The sequence below is a fragment of the Zalophus californianus genome, chromosome 6 (genome assembly GCF_009762305.2).
Source record: "Zalophus californianus isolate mZalCal1 chromosome 6, mZalCal1.pri.v2, whole genome shotgun sequence".
Lineage (NCBI taxonomy): Eukaryota > Metazoa > Chordata > Mammalia > Carnivora > Otariidae > Zalophus > Zalophus californianus.
Window position 1 is genome coordinate 65,054,833 of NC_045600.1, and position 18,337 is coordinate 65,073,169.

The 18,337-nt window shown below is 35.2% G+C and overlaps 1 protein-coding gene across 1 annotated transcript in view; it reads right to left on the reverse strand.

The window, feature by feature from the left end:
- The window catches only part of SCFD1 (sec1 family domain containing 1), a 100,646-nt gene that overhangs the window by 21,989 nt on the left and 60,320 nt on the right, over positions 1-18,337 (reverse strand). The window contains exons 16-19 of the mRNA XM_027571063.2: positions 13,934-14,004; positions 11,798-11,877; positions 7,940-8,002; positions 2,552-2,627 (exon numbers count right to left, since the gene is read on the reverse strand). Coding sequence (XP_027426864.1) covers positions 2,552-2,627; positions 7,940-8,002; positions 11,798-11,877; positions 13,934-14,004 — 290 coding nt within the window. The remainder of the gene's footprint in view (positions 1-2,551; positions 2,628-7,939; positions 8,003-11,797; positions 11,878-13,933; positions 14,005-18,337) is intronic.

The window sequence follows — 18,337 nt, forward strand, 5'->3', positions numbered from 1 at the left end:
TAATCCTGTTAAGTCAGTTTAGCGAGAATTTCTTATCTTCAATACCTGATCACTCTAATATCTGATCAGGTTCCTCATCCTCTACCATCTCCCAGGTGATGTCTGATCACATTTGGCCTGCCTTCAGTAAAGATCCTATTAGGTTGGTTTAGCCAGAATCCTCTTTTATCCCTGATGTTTCCTTTTAGTAATTTTATATCCACTGATCCCTACCCTGATCCTTGGCTATAAATTCCCACTTTTCCTTGATAGATTTGGAATTGAACCCAATCTTCCTTCCCAACTGCAAAACTCTACTGTGGTGGTCCCAATACCTTGTGTAGTCCCCTTGAATGTCTGTCTTATTGTTCTTTAACAAGTGTCATGAGTAATTTTCTCTTTAACAGGTGCTAGACTAAACTGTAAAGTATAACATGTTGGTCTCTAATGTGCCCAACTTCCTATTTTGTATCTTTTCACCTTCTACAGTCGAAGAGAACAAAGAAACTGACTCAGGGAAGTACTATAATCTAGTAAAAGAGTGGATTAAGTACTTAGTAGTAGCTCCTTACTAGGAGAGAGGTAGACTGGGAGGGATTGAATAGAATTCCTAAGAGGGATAACGAACCTTAAAAGTATTCCTAACTAATTAGGAAATAAGGTAAACTATCTGGAATGTATCTTAAGTAAAGTTTGGAAAGTCATCAACCTTTTATTTTTATTTATTTTTTTTTTAAAGATTTATTTATTTATTTGAGAGAGAGAGAATGAGAGCGATAGAGAGCACGAGAGGGAAGAGGGTCAGAGGGAGAGGCAGACTCCCTGCCGAGCAGGGAGCCCGATGTGGGACTCGATCCCGGGACTCCAGGATCATGACCTGAGCCGAAGGCAGTCGCTTAACCAACTGAGCCACCCAGGCGCCCAGTCATCAACCTTTTAATTAAATAAAACAAATTAGAATTTTTTCACTGTTCTTTACTAATACTACATGGCTTTTATAATAAAACGTTTCCCCAAAAAAGAACTGAATTACCTACTGTATGCAAAGTGCTATTGAAAATTCAAAGATGGGGGAAAAACTGCTTGCCCTCAAGAAGTACTTAAACATATGTCAATTTTATCTCAATAAAACTGGGGGGGGGGAGTAAAAAATAACATCAATACAAAATACTACATGTAAATACTGTAAGAAAGATAAAAGTGTGGAGGAAGTTCAGAGAAAGAAACGATCTATTTTTTTCTGAAAACAAGTAAACACTTAATATTCACATTTGAAAAACTGCTAATTAACTCTCTTTTTAAAATCTGGCCTTTAAAATCCTTCTCATTATAAATTGAAATATTTATGTGTGAAATATTATGTCTCAGATTTTCCTTAAACTATCTCAGTAAAAATAAATAAATGAATAAATGAATATATAACATATATAATATATATATATATCTTACGGAATATGAAACAAGAATGACAGGATGCTGAGTACTGAAGCCTGGTGAAGGGTTTAGGAAAGATTGCTATACTAATGTACATTTGAAAATTTCCATAATAAAAAGTAAAAAACAAATCCTGTTTGAAAAGAAACCAAATTAATGATGACTCTCTGAAGCAGAATATCTATATATTAGAATAACAGAAATTCAAAAATCATTAAGAAGTGTCTTTTGTACAAAACTAAACTATTATTCCAAAATGAAGTGTAAAATCAAGCTATAGTTTCATTACCCCAAAACATAAATTCTACTTAAAATATTTTATCCTAATTCACACACTTTTAGACTATTAAGTTTATTCCCTTATTCCCTTAATATATGATAAACCTTAAATCATAAGCATTAGGTGGCAGTTCATTATTCCAAACAGGGTAAGTTCATTTTCAGTTAATGTACTTTCAGAAACCTGACGGTAGTTAAAGGAAAATCAAAGTGTCAATAAAGTCCAAATGAACAAATTAAAAAAAGCTCTGAACTACACATGTAAAATATTCTTAAATATACCAGAAAAAAAGACCCTTTGATTTTACTTTATTCCAAATATTTATTTACTTTATTCCAAATATTTCCAAATAACTTGACTATATCTAGAAAGCTGTTCTAGCTGAGCAATCAACCTGTCAATATTTATGTTCAAAAGTTACCAAAATGGGGGCGCCTGCGTGGCTCAGCCAGTTAAGCACCTGCTTTTGGCTCAGGTCGTGATCTCAGGGTCCTGGGAATCGAGGCTACATCAGGCTTCCTGCTCAGCAGGGAGTGTGCTCTCTCTCTCTCCCTCTGCCCCTCCCCACCGTTTTTCTCGCTCTTTCAAATAAATAAAATCTTTTTTTTAAAGATTTTATTTATTTATTTGAGAGAGAGAATGAGAGAGAGAGAGCACATGAGAGGGGGGGGAGAGTCAGAGGGAGAAGCAGACTCCCTGCTGAGCAGGGAGCCTGATGAGGGACTCGATCCTGGGACTCCAGGATCATGACCTGAGCCAAAGGCAGTTGCTTAACCAACTGAGCCACCCAGGCACCCTCAAATAAATAAAATCTTAAAAAAAAAAGTTACCAGAATGTTTTCTAATAAGTATACTCACTTGCTGTTTCAATACCAGGTTCTTCACTCCTTCCATAACAAACTGTGATCCTGTATTCATGACTCGTGATAAGAGACTAGGGACAAAAAAAGATCACACAAAGTATAAATTATCTTTCCAATTTGTTACAGATAAAATATTTGCCTGATTATACATGACCTGCTGATGCTCACTGTACCTACCACTTTTATTCTCACTAAACAGAAGTGACCTGAGAATTTTTGCTTTCATATACATCATTGCTGTAATTTTATCTAACAATAAAGGTGATAAAATACTCTAATAAATAATTATTCATAAAATATAAAAATAAAAGCTGTCTTCAAATTAAACATTTTAATTGCTTAGTCTTAGCTATATAGGCATACCTCGTTTTATCTTGCTTCAGTATAGTGCACTTTGCAGATAGTGGTTTTTTTAAACAAATTGAAGGTCTATGGAAACCTTGCATTAACAAGTCTATTGGCACCATTTCTCCATCAGCATTTGCTCACTTCATGTCCCTGTGTTACATTTTGGTTACTCTCACAATATTTCAAACGTTTTCACTATTACTGTATTGGCTATGGTGATCTGTAATCAGTGGTCTTTGATGTTACTACTGTAATTGTTTCGGGGTGCCACAAGCCTCACCCATGTAAGACAGCAAACTTAACTGATAAATGCTGGGTGTGTTCTGAATGCTCTATCAACTGCCTGTTCCCTTGTCTCTCCCCCTCTCCTTGGGCCTTCCTATTCCCTGACACACAATATTAAAATTAGGCCAATTAATAACCCTATAATGGCCTCTAAGTGTTCAGGTGGAAAGGAAGAATTACATGTCTCTCACTTTATTTTTTTGATGTCTGATCTTATTTATTTGTTACTCTTAGACAATCTCCTTTTTGACTGGATTCAGACTCAGAGGTAGAAGCTCTCAGAGAGGACAGCCTCCACCCCTTGGCAATCTGGTCCTGGTGTTTTTCTTTGGCCTCCTTCATTCTCTTGGCCAAAAGTCTAGCATATTCTGTAGCTTCTTCCTTGCTTTTCTTAGTACACTGTTTCTTCAGAGCAATATGCCGATGCTTGTGTTGGAGGACATGTGGAGTAACAAGATGTTAAATCTTGGATGCTTTGGTTCCTGGTTTCCTACCTTCTTTGTTTAAGGGCTTTCTTAGAACATACTGGTGGACATCATCTTTACAGACACTGAAAAGTTTGCAGATTCTGCTAGCTTGTTTGGGCCCCACGCAATGATGCCCAGTGATATCAGTGAGTCCAGGAATATCCCTTCCCCCCCCTTTTTCACAATGACCAAGTTGAGAACATCGAGATTGGCGTTCACAATGCAACCTCAGACAGATTTGTGCTTTCTTTCTTCAGTCCTCCTTGGTCTTTCTCCAGACCTCAGGAATGTTCCTTATTCAGCAGCAGGCAGACATGGCCATGGGTCAAGACACTTTTTTTACTGGGAAGCCTTGTCATTGCCACCACTGACTCAGACCACGTAATCTTTCTTCACCCAGAGCATCAGCAGCAACTTCTGTGGCCAACACTTCTCATAAAAGAGGTGAAGTTTGTGTTTATCATCCACTTCAATGAGTTTCTGGCAGCCAGTAGCTGGGAAAGAGATGTTCAGCCGCATCCTGAAGCAGCCTACCACCTCCGGGCACCACGAAAAAGAGCATGTCTCTCACTTTAAATCAAAAGCTACAACTAATTTAGTGAGGAAGAAGGCATGTTGAAAGCTGAGAAAGGCCGAAAGCTAGGCCTCTTATGCCAGTTAGCCAAGTTGTGAACGCAAAGGAAAAGTTCTTGAAGGAAATTAAAAATGCTATTCCAGTGAACACATGAATAAGAAAGCAAAACAGACTTATTACTGATATGGAAAAGGTTTGTGTAATCTGGACAGAAGATCAAACCAGCCACAAAATTCCCTCCAGCCAAAGTCTAATCCAGAGCAAGGCCCTAACTCTCTTCAATTCTATGAAGGCTGAGAGAGGTGAGGAAGCTACAGAAGAAAAATATGAAGCTAGCAGAGGCTGGTTCATAAGGTTCAAGGAAGGAAGTCATCTCTATAAGGTAAGTGCAAGATGAAGCAGCAAGTGTTGATGTCGAAGCAAGTTATCCAGATTTAGCTAAGGTAATGAATGAAGGGGGTACACTAAACAACAGTTTTTCAATAGAGACAAAATAGGACTTCTACTGGAAGAAGATGCCATCTAGGACTCTCACAGCTAGGCGAATTCAAGGCTTGGCTTCAAAACTTCAAGGACAGGCTGATTCTCTTATTAAGGGCTAATGCAGCTGATGACTTTAAATTGTAGCCATCGCTCATTTACCATTCTGAAAATCCCTAGGAATTATCCCTTAAGATTATGCTAAATCTACTTGTGCTCTAGAAATGGAACAACAAAGCCTGGATGACAGCACATCTGTTTGCATGATTTACTGAGTATTTAGGCCCATTGTTGAAACCTACTGCTCAGAAAAAAAGATTCCTTTCCAAATATTACTGCTCATTGACAATACACCTGGTCACCTAAGAGGTGTGATGGAGATATACAATGAAATTAATGTTGTTTTCAAGCCTGCTAACAAACTATCCATTCTGTAGCCTATGGATCAAGGAGTGATTCTGACTTTCAAATTTTCTTATTTAAGAAATATATTTCTTAAGGCTATAGCTGCCACATATAATGATTCCTCTGATGGATCTGAGCAAACTAAACTGAAAACCTTCAAGGTTTTACTATTCTAGATGCCACTAAGAACATTCGCGATTCATGGGAAGAAGTCAAAATATCAACATGAGCAAAAGTATGGAATAAGGTGATTCCAACCCTGCCAGGTGACTTAGAGGGGTTCGGGACTTCAGTGGAGGAAGTCACTGCAGATGTGGTAGAAACAGAGAACTAGAATTAGAAGTAGAGCCTCAAGATGTGACTGAGTTGCTGTAATCTCATGATACAACTTGAATGAGTAAGGAGTTGGTGCTTACAGATGAGCAAAGAAAGTAGTTTCTTGAGACTGAATCTACTCCTGATGAAGATGCTGTGAAGACTGCTGAAATGAGGACAAAGGATTTAGAATATTCCATAAATTTTGTTGATAAAGCAGTGGCAGGGTTTGAAGGACTGACCCCAATTTTGAAAGAAGTTCTACTACAGGTAAAATTATCAAGCCCAATGCGTTGCTACAAAGAAACTGTTTGTGAAGGAAGAATCCATGGATGCAACAAGCCTCACTGTAATCTTATTGTAAGAAATTGCCACAGTCACCCCAAACTTCAGGAACCACCACCCCGACCCATCAGCAACCATCAACATCAAGGCAAGACCCTCCACCATCGAAAAGATTATGACTCGATGAAAGTTCAGATGGTTAACATTTTTTGGCAATAAGTTATTTTTAAATACGTACATTTTTTTGACAATATGCTTTGACACCTTTAAGTGACTACAGTATTGTGCAAATATAATTTACATGCATGGGAAACCAAAAAATTAATTTCGAGTTGCTTTATTGCAATATTCACTTTACTGCAGTGGTCTGGAACTGAACCCACAATATCTCTGAGGTATGCCTATAGTTTTTATTTATTTATTTTTTAAAGATTTTATTTATTTATTTGATAGAGACAGCGAGAGAGGGAACACAGCAGGGGGAGTGGGAAAGGGAGAAGCAGGCTTCCCGTCAGGCAGAGAGCCTGATGTGGGGCTCGATCCCAGGACCCTGAGATCATGACCTGAGCTGAAGGCAGATGCTCAATGACTGAGCAACCCAGGCACCCCTGCCTATAGTTTTTAGGCAAATTATAATTTGAAGAGAATTCCCTGCTTTCCTGATTGCCTTAATACTAAAATAACAAAATTGAAGACAGTAAATAAGATAACTTCTTTTAGGAATGCAAAACACACTAACAAGTTGAAAATATGTATGAGTGTTAAGTATTACGAGTATGTCAAAAGTTACTATTTTCTCTAAATCACAGCAGCTAGATCCAGTCCTGTGTTATACGAGCCCCCCAGAATACATAAAATCTATCATATAAAAATGTGAAGCACAACATACTTAGTGAGTTTTACCTCAATTCTGAAGAAATGTTTATTGTCTGAATTTTTAACAACAAAAATAACACCAACAAATGACCTGCTACATTGGGTTTACATTTGTGGCTTAGTCTCTCACTTTGGATCAAGGGATGCTTTGTGGGATAGAATGGTATTCCTGTATTATGATATCAGAAGGCTAGGAATATCCTTCAAATCAAGATTTTCCTAAAACACATTTATTAAAATTCTCAAGTACGAAATCCATAAGAAACCTAATAGGCTTTTAATATTCAGTTAAGATTTTAAGACATGAAACTGGAAAGTCTATTAAATAGATAAAAGAAATTTTCCAAATAAATTTCCTTTTCCCTATCTTGTCCTTACTCCTCTCTGAAATGAAGAGCTGAACAAGATGGAAAATCCTTTCTTTAATAGAAACAAGAGAAAGTAATCTTTGTTGGAATAAAGAGTTCAGAGGCAATTCCCTAGTACCAGGCAGCTCTGAGTGCTAACCTACATAGCACTGCACGAAGGTGAGGCTAGCTGGATTCATCTTATCAAGCATTTACAAGGTTCTGCCTTAGGCTGAGTGTTTTTGCTTTTTGCAAATTGTTTCATTAAAACCAGAAGCTCAGGGTGAGGCTAGAATAAAACTGTTTTCCCGTTCTAAAAATTAAGGAATTTGAAATAAGTATGGTATAAAAAAGAGTAGTTAGAATTACCTTGCTCAGCTACTTTGAAAATCATGCACACTATAGGATTCTCTGGAATCAGAAGTCAGACCCACCTCTGGGGACTTCCTCCTTGTCATTTAACAGTATACCTAGGTCTATCTTGAAGCTAAGTCTTGAGTGCCTAGCTCCAAATCTATATTACTTATCAACAATGATAAAAGAATAGCTTTAACCTTCATATAACTTCTGAAAATGAAAAATATGTTTTAAGAAGGAAGCAGAAGCCAACAGCTCATACCATGTAAAATATATTAACTTATATTTTAAAATGAGAATTTAAACTTAAGGAAGGCAAAAGCATGTTGACATTCACAGCACAATGAAAACATTCTGAATACAAAGTGTCAGTGTGTTTCTGGGCGCCTGGGTGGCTCAGTTGGTTAAGCGTCTTGGTTTCAGCTCAGGCTCCCTGCTTATCGGGGAGTCTGCTTGAAGATTCTCTCCCACTGCCCTTCCCCCCGCTCACTCTCTCTAAAATAAATAAATCTTAAAAAAAATTAAAATAAAAAAACCCCCAAACCCCCCGAAAACCAAAGTGTCAGTGTGTTTTTAAGGCATGGGAGTCTAATTATGGTCTGGAGTACCAGACTTATTCAATCAGAATTATTAAAAATACTTACCCCATTGGTTTAGTGGTAGTGTTACCATAGCTGGCAGGAGCTGAGGCCATCTTGGCAAAAGCCCTATGAAATAAAAAAGTTATATTAAAAAGTTGATTATCAGAGCTAACATTCAGCATCACAGAATTAAAAACTCTATTGACTACAACTTTTACTATGCAGATATTTTCTGAAAATAGTAATAATTTTTCAACTAATACAATGTTTCAGTACAATTAGCACTGGAACAAGTATACAGATACTGATTATATGATTTTTAATCATGTAAAATGACACCCAAGTACAGTACAATTAGTACTGAAACACTGAGATTCTTAAAAAAAACACAAATGCATTCATTTCCCAAACTTTAAGATTTTTTTCCTTTTATTATATCTGATCCTTAACATGAAACAGACTTGCTGCCTTAAGAGAACAATCATGTATTGATTAAGTCTCTTTACCGTTCCCCACATTCCATACTCCCTCATCCCCAGACACATAGCTTTACTCATGCTGTCCTTTGAGGGGGATAAACTGACTGCTTTCTTCTCCAACAGAAATTGTGCATTTCCTTTTAAGACTCAGCTCAAAACCCCTTTCTTCATTAACACTATTCTAATTCTACTACCCAATCATTTTTCCTTTTAAGAGTTACATTCTACAACACACACTTTTATACTTAATTGCATATCATTTATTTTCAAATCTTTCTAAATGTCCAGAATCTATTTAACTAAACTACAGAATTCTTGAAGGCTGGGCAAAAAGATGTGGCACTTAGATGTGTTTTTAAAAATATTTGTCTTCTGAGAATATGTTCACGGTAGAGAATCCAGAAAACAGAATGCTCCCAAAAGAACCCTACCACTTTGAGGATCACTATTAGGATTTGTGTGTAGATTCTTCTAATCTTTGGATATATGTATATATAACATACAGACTTTCAAAAACAAAATTGATATCATATTGTAAATACTTGTTCTATAACATTTTAACAGCATACCATAAATATTTTTATGTGACTCAATATCCTATTACAATTAATTCCTAACTATTTCAACTGTTTCTGTAAAAGAAAAAAGTCTACATGTGAGAAAATTTCATGAGAGTAAAAAAGGAATGAGAATCACTAAGATGTGAGAGTTGAGATGCTAAAAATACTCTATTTCAATCTGGACAAAAATCACAATCTTGTTCAGAAAGGAGGACGTGAATCAAATGTTTTCAGAAGTAGACTAGAATTTCTGCCTTCAACCAATATTTATTTTTCACTAGATATATAATGGTACATTTTTATGGCTGAACATTATGCAAACACTAAATACCACCACTGAAGAAAATTTAAAAAACCACTATTTAAGAAAAAGAACTGGTAATGAAAGTTAATGGAAAAACTAGAATATAAAACTGTATCTATAATAATGATTTCCAAGTCTTAAAAAATACATGTAATGTGCATATAAAAAGATATACACTAAAGTTTAGTTGTAGGCTCTGGATGATGAGATTACAGGTAAAGTTTTACTTTATACCTGAGTTCTCTAAAATTTTCTTTGAAAAAGTGGTATTACTCATAATTAGAAAAAAAACTGTTAGAAATTCAATATTTTATAACCATATAAAATGATGCCCAAGACTGACTTTCTTCTTATAACAAATGTTTGATTAAGGAGTTCCAGACAAATCATAATGTAAAAAAACAATGACAATATGCCACACAGCCAAATGTGTAAAGGGTATGTATATAAAAATTGGAAAAGGCAGTTTTCAGTTTCTCTTTTTAAACAGACATTTGTATGTTTTTCTTATTGCAAGAACACAGTCAAATGAAAGAAATTTGAAAAAGCAGGAGTCTGTCTGGCTGGCTTAGTCAGTACAGCATGTGACTCTTGATCTTGGGGTCATGAGTTCGAGCCCCACGTTGGGGGCAGAGATTACTTAAAAAAAAAAAAAGAGGGGTGTCTGGCTGACACTCCAGTCAATGGAGTGTGTGATTCTTGACCCCTGGGTTATAAGTTTGAGACCCATGTTTGGTGTAGAGATTACTTAAAAATAAAATCTTAAGGGGCGCCTGGGTGGCTCAGTCATTAGGCGTCTGCCTTTGGCTCAGGTCATGATCCCAGGGTCCTGGGATCGAGCCCCGCATCGGGCTCCCTGCTCGGCAGGAAGCCTGCTTCTCCCTCTCCCACTCCCCCAGCTTGTGTTCCCTCTCTTGCTTTGTCTCTATCAAAAAAAAAAAAAAAAGATTAAAAAAAATAAAATCTTAAAAAAAAAAACCTCATTAAAAAAACATCTGAAAAAGCAAACAAAAGTACAGATAATAAAAAGCAGTCAAACTCAAAAAGTCAGCGATAACTCCTGATAACAACTTGGCACATTTCTTAATACAGTTGAGCTTGGAAAGCATATTCAATCTTGTAGTATTAATTATTTTAAGAAATATTGTGATGGTAATGTTTGTTGTAGAAAATTTGGAAAATAAAGATAAGCACACAAAATAAAAAAATTCTACTACATGGAATTACCCACTATTAACATTTTAATGTATGTCATTTCAGCTATGTAATGATATGTTCATACATACATACACACACAGAGATGGATGGATAAATGTATAGATAATAGAGATCATACTGTAAAAACTGTCATCTAAGTTTAGCTCACATACCACCTACTCAAAGACTTTTCCTGATCTTCTCGACAAATTTAACTCTCACCCCCAAGTTAAGATCTTATCACTTGCGTTCCTATGTGGAATTTAAGAAACAAAACTGATGAACATAGAGGAAGGGAAGGAAAAATAGAGTAAGATAAGAACAGAGAGGGTGGCAAACCATAAAAGGCTCTTAACTACAGAGAAAAACTGAGGGTTGCTGGAGGGGAAGTGAGTAGGAGGATGGCGTAACTGGGTGATGGGCCTTAAGGAGGGCACTTGATGTAATGAGCACTGGGTGTTATATGCAACTGATGAATCACTAAATTCTACCCCAGAAACTTAATACACTAAAGTTAACTAACTTGAATTTAAATAAAATCTTAAAAAAAAATCTTATCATTTGGTGTTATTTTCTTTATATCACTTAGTATATTATTCTGTTCATTTTTTGCTTATTCGTTGATTTATTGTTCCCTCCATGTAAATTCAGTGAGCATAGGGGCCTTCCACATGTTCGCTATTGTATTTCCAATGTCTAGGAGAACCCCTAGGCATAGAGAAGAGGAATCAATGAAATCAACAGTGTTATAAACTTTTTCACTTTATCATATAACATATTCCAGTGTTATTAAATAAGTCTTCTATAACATGATTTTTAACTTTCAATTGTATTCTATTTTATGGAAATGCCCACTGTAGGACATTTAGGTTTGTTGCTTCTAAGATTTTACAACACCAATTACTTCTTTGGGATAAATTCTTATGAGCAGAAGTGTGCTGTCAAAGATTTTTTTTATTTTTATACCATCTAGCAAAAAATTGTGACAATCTATATTTTTATTGGCAGAATTTCAATGCACCAGTTAAGCTGCCTATATCCTTGGCACAGCACTTTACTAAATCTTTGCCCTGTGCTAATCTGCATTTCTCTACCAGTGAAATTAAAATTTTCTTTTAATGTTTTTGAGACATTTGACCCAAACTTTTCAGTCTTTGGTGTTCTTATCTAATCAATGAAGGAAATATAAACTTGTCTAGGAAAGAAAGTTATCACCATTTTATGTAATTTTAAGTTGTGGACAGGGAGGGCCAGATAGGGAAATATTTATGCCACTGGAAAAAAAAAAAAGGTATTGTTAAATTTTCTTGGTAACACTCCCATTTTCTTGGGAACTCTACTTCCATTGTACTCTCTTATATAAGAAGAAAACAAAACTTACTTCCACTGTTTGATATATTGTAAGGGATTAAGGTTGCATCCTGCATCAATTAAAGCTTTTTTGTATTGCTCCAAATCAGCCTGAAATAAGCAAAGAATGGTATCATAAAAAATTTTACTTTTGTGAAAGAGAAGACCATTTTGTTTGTTATTATTAATCAAAAGTTAGACCAAAGGCATGAGTTTAAGTTCTAGGCACCCAAGTAGAGTGGAGTCATATTTTAAGTGAGTCTGTGAGCACCTGAGACAAAAATCACATCAATGAAAGGCTCCCAAATCACCTATCTAGTATTTTGTCATCCCTCATTGAGTCCAACAGAGCCAGTTTTTTTCTCCATTTTAGAAACAGACTACCTTTCCTTGGGATAAGCACCAAATGAAATACTTGACTTGATTAAAAATATTTTAAAACCAGAAACACAAGGGGACATTGTGACATGACACTGACTGAGGGGAAATGCAGATTCAGGTTTTCCCCTCTCATACGCACTCTCGTGGTCCAAATTCATTAACTGAGTATCAGGTGTCTTACACTTTTTAAACTGTTTTCTCTTTCTTGCTATTTTTGCTTCCTGATGAGTAAGTGTAGTTGAATTCCTGTACTTTATAAGAGACTATCATCGTAGTGACTCCATCATAAAAATTTTACAAGACAAATTTAAAGCTCACCTTCAACCAGAGATGTTTACTACTTTGCATTTTTGGGGCTATCAGGCTGACATCAGTAGTCATAATTTGCTTTAAGCCTCTTAATGATCACTTAAACTTATGAAAAGACATGGTCTTTACCAAAAATAAATAAAAATAAAATAATGTGGTCAAATTAAGGGAATATGAAATTAAGTTTTAAAATCATAAGTTCTTAAGAAAATATTATAAATAGGCTATAATCCTTTATATATATATATATATGTATATATATATATATATATATATATATATATATATGCCTGTAAGAATTCCCAAAAATACAGGTATGAGATATTTCTGAAAAGAAAACCACACTTTCTTACTGAATTAAAATAAAAGCTATATGCCCAAAATAAAGCAGAATTGGCCTAAAGCAAATATTGGGTTTAGCTTACTGTTTTAACACACCCAAGATTTTTGACCAAAAGAAGTGTTAAGATCTACTAGGCTTTTAAAAATAAATGCTACCAGCGAAGGAAAGAAGTTTACAACAATTATATCATTCTAGATGTCATCTCTAAAATTCTTATGCTTGTTGCTCATCCATTAAAATTTCACTGAGTTAACATTAGAGAGAGTTAGCAGATCTCTAACCCAGCAACAACACTGATACCAAAATCACCATTTGCCTTCAAAATCAATTACCTATATATACTTAAAAATTTTTTTCTTCAAAAGCAAATGATGGTCTATGACAGAAAAACAAAACAACAAAATTACCCACAATCCACTCTTCCAGTGAGAAAAAAAAATCTTCTAGAAAGGAAAATTTGTCATTTTCCAATCATTCTGAAATTTATTGATATAAAAGTTATTTGATTGCAAAACAAAAAATGTCAACTTTATTTTTATATGAATCATATGACAGATACAAATCCGAAGTTTAATCTCATTAAATTAAATTATAATATTTATATAACTTTTTGGAACTCTGGGTATTTTCCTACAACTGACTCCTTATATTCTATAACGAACATTAGTTTTTAATAACCTTAAAATATTACCAAATTTATAAAAATATATTACCAAATTTTTACTTTGGGTTAAAGATAAATTCATTGGAAAACATTAGTGGCTATAACTCAAAGAAACAAGAGTTTTTAGGATTATCACATAATGAGAAATAAGACCAATGTTTCAAAAAGCATAGCAAACTTGGTTAACTTAGTTTACAATAGCTATTTTCCAGAAATAAGAATTTTGGCCATTTGAATCCAATTCATATTCCAACAATTTAAAAGTGGTCAGACATTTCATGAGTGGATAGTTCTCTTAGTGACAATAAATATTGCTATAAAACTCAGTAGTAAATAGAACCAGGCTTAACAAACTGTTTTCTATTAAAGAAAGGAATGAGGTAGTTTTTGGCCATAGTGATCTGGTCTTCTATTTTTGAAACAAACAAGTATTTCTCCTTTTGCCCAATAACTGAACAAATAGGACATACCTCAGAGGGTGCTTGCTGTGCACTTATATAATAAATAAGAAACAGCCTCATTTTATCTTCTGGAGTTCCTGCTATATAGGGGAATATAAATAAAAAAAACTTTCATAACTCTCGTTAAATATTATAGTCAACACAAGTATATAAAAATTTAAGGCACAGATACATGACAAGATAAAATATGGTTCTTGATTTAACTGACAGGATTATAGGCACTATAACTATAACCATGTATAATACAGACATGGAAAAAAGATTAAATGCTGTGGGATTAAAGGAATGGAATATAGAAGTACCTCCATTCTATCTTTCAAAATGTCTATAAGAGATTTACCTTTTAGATATAAACTCAGAAAGAAAGAAAGGTACAGGTAGGGTAATCACAGAATTCTAAAACAGGATACTTCTGAGATGGAAAGGGGATGCCAGTAATAATTATGTAAGGACAACAGATATAAAAATGAGACTGTTCTGGGAAAATAGCTGTATGGTCATTCTAGGTGTTGGGTTACAAAACTTTGGTACTTTTCAAAAGTGGGGTCACTATATATATGTCTCTTTCTGAAGGGTACTGTATCACAAGATTTGGGAAAAGAATACATTTATATTAAAATAAACACTGTTGTATAATACAAAATATATTTGCCTGAAATTGTTTAAGACAAAACATAAGATTTCAAAGAAATTTCTTGCTTGCAGTGGGTTTGATCTGCTACTCCTATTACCCAGAACCCAAAACTGTACAGAGAAACTCATTTATTCTCCCCTCTGCTACTGGGTGTACTGTGGTGCAAAGTGATAAAGCACTGGTCAGACATAACTCAGTTTCACCACCAACAAATAACAATATGCACTCTCACTTCAAAGTGTGTCCTAATACTCAAGATCTTGAAATTGTTATACGTTATTATAGAATAAAAACTAGGAAAATTTTTTCAAAACATGACTAATGAACCATTGATTTTTTTATATGGTTCAAAATCCAGATAACCATTCTCAAATTATCCTTACTCCCTAAAAATGGTAATAAAGATCAATGATGGGTTTTTCCAAAGTTTTAATATTTACAAATAAATATTGTATCTTGGACATTTTGAAAATTAGGTTATGGAATTCAGGGTCTTGTTTAAGTCCTAGGAGAAAGCTGCTATTTTTGTTTAGCAGGTAAGTAGCCTGGTTGGGTTCAGGCCAAAGTTCCTACAGCTTTCTCTGGGTTGTGGTTCCATCACTGATTTATATTTTCAAAACCTTCTGCAGTGCTACTGGGATCTGTCCAACTATCTAGCAGCCTCTATGGGAACTGGGAAACTGTCTAGCCCTTCAACTCTCAGTCTTTGGAATAATACTGTTTAGGATCTGATTCACGTATGTGCAGTTCAGGGGTGAGCCCAGGAATTCATAAACAACTTTACAAGGTTGCTTTCCTGAGCAACTTCCTCTCTGCAATCTCCCTGGTAGTTTCCAATTCCCTTGGCTTTCCCGTTTTGGTGCTCCATCCCAAAAGCTTCGGCTTTAGTTACCTGTTCCATTGTGCATTTCCTGCAACTATGACTAAGCAGTCAGAAGACAAAGAGAAAAAGAGCAATGAGGCTTGCTGCAGGCTCTTGGGACCACTACTCCTAAAATGGGAGAGAAAGGCTCCCCTCCTTCAGAGTTTTAGGGGCCTTGTAGATCCTTGCTATTATTTTTAATATCCTCAGCATCTAGCATAGCCTTTCTAATAGGAGGCACTTATTCTCCTTAAAGAAGAGAGAGTTCCCACTCTCTTCTTCAAGAAGAAACATATTTTATAGTTGCTATACTGTTAATAAAAGCCCTCAAAATTTCTGCTAAGGGTTTTAAGAATACTATGATAAGAGTTGGAGAGTGTCCTGATGCTTATAATGATATTAATCACAGAGACATCAAATGTAAATTATAAAAATGTATCCTTTACAACTGCAAGCACTCTAGAACCTACAACTAGCAGCCTGGTTCCTCTTGTCACACCTAAGTTTCCACTGGAACTGCTCTCAATTTTAAAGTCAGTTTTCTTACTGAGTAATCTGATATATCTTAGAGAAAATTTTAAGCAGAATTCAGAAAGCTTTTTATCTCCCTGAACAATTTGAGAGTAAGTTGTTGACCTGCTGTCCCATCATTCCCAAATGTCAGACATTCTCCAATATAATAAGCTCAATATAACAACTACCAAAATCAGGAAATCAGCATTGATATATTGCTAACATCTAATCCTCAGATGTAATTTCAAGTTTCACCACTAGTCTCTATAACATCCTTTATGACAAAAGGATCAATTTCAGAATCACGTGGTATATACAGCTGTCACACAACACACGGTTATCTTCTTCTGTATGAAACAATTCCTCAGTCTTTCCTTGACTTGCATGGCCTTGATGTTTTAGATTACAGGCTGGGTTTTTTGTTTTTGTTTTGGTAGACTATCTCACAATTAAATTTTGTTTGATATTTCCTCATGATCAGATTCAAGTTATACGTCTTTGGCAGGAATATCACAAGAGAAATACTATATTCTTTGTATTGCATCCTACTGGATGGGGCATTATTTCAATATGTCTCATTACTTATGATGTTCACTGTGATTACCTAGCAAGGGATCTATCATACTTCTCCACTATAAAGTTAGTTTTTCTCTGTATTTTGTAGGGAGGTAATTTGAAACTAAATATCTTGTAAAACTTCAATTTATTCATTTACTGTATCTCTATGGCCTGATGGCTTCCTATTTCATTCAGTGAGTTATAATGTTATCATTATTTATTTTGATGCTCATGATGTCATGATCTGGCCACTAGGGGCCTCTTCAAGCTGACTTCTGGGTTTCTTTGACATGTCCCATCACTTTCTGAGTACTTGCTTTCTGACACAAACAAAATGTTCTAGGCTCATTTTGTACTTTCTCTTCCTACCTCAGCCCTGGAATCAACTACTTCTCCAATGAGTCCTAGCAGAAAATGGTATTTATAAGCTAAAATCTTTACTACTGGAGTATTGTTGCCCCAGCCCTTCTTAGTTGGCTGGACCAGGGAATACATATAGGTGTACACACACAGATCTGTATTTATTTCTCTGACAAATACACAGTGAAAACCCAGGTCTACAATGACGCCTCCAATTCCAATCCAACATTACAGGGCTCATTATAGTTTTCTCCCTTTTCATATTTATACCTTCCTTCTCTGACAACAGCAAACCTAGTTCCCTTTGTATTATCTGACATATACACTTATTTAACCAGTCTGTGGTATGTTAACAAATACCCTACCTCTGCAGCCATCACCTTGCCTGCATGGATGCCTTCTCACTCCATTTGGGCTCTGATTTCCTACAATGGACTCGCTCACATGCCTGGCCACACTTCTCACCCCACTTGGACCGATGCTGGGTTGCTCCTGAGTACAGTCACCTTCCTCAATCTGCTAGGGCTTTTATATACCATGCTTTCACATGTGGATACTCTGCTCAAATTCACTGGGACTTTGACACTTCATGGTAGGTCACCAACCTTCCCTTTACCCCATATGTGGTTGCCGTTCTCAACCTGCTCAGGTTCCAACATCTTGTTCTGGGCTAAAGTGGCACCAGACTTCCACTTTGCATGAATGTCTACCTTACCCTGCCATTCTTAATGTCTTTACAAATAAACTGAGAAAGTAAGGGGAAAGAAAAGAGGAAGGTTCTGATTGTTTTTCTATTAACACATTTATTTGCTTCAACTTTACTCAAAACTTACTGTAAATAATCAGGAACATCTCTGAAGTGATGGGCTTATATATTTTGCATTTTTTTCATTACAAAGCGTAAATACTTTCAGGAGTTTGAGCCCCACATTGGGGGTAGAGATCAAAAGTGTAAATACCTTCAAAATGCTAGGTTCTCACTACAAATCTAGCTTTTAAAAGTGTGAGCAATATTTATAGCTTCTTAGAAGTTTTTAGGAGTAGAATCTCTAATTACAAACAACTTGGAATTTATTATTTTTCAACTTAAACTCATACCAAACTTTAACTCAAAAACCATCATTCAGCTAAATAACTTGTATGCAAAATATAAACTGAACAGCTTATATACTCTTTTTTCATTTTGGAAAAGCACTGAGATTTGAATTGAAAGCTACTCTGAAATGATCAAATCTCTAAAGTTTAGATAATTTTAGAGGCTAAAACCTATGCAGATCCCATGATCATTATAATTGAAAGCAATAATTATAATACATTTTCTAAGTACAAAGAATTGTATCTTGTTTTAAGAAAATCTAACATACAAATACTTAGGTAAATGTAAATATAAAGGGACTGATTAAGGAGTTTCTTTAAAAGCAAATTCCCTAAATATTTAAAACAGAATTCAGTTTTAGATGTATCTTTTTAGGAAACTCTTTAGGGT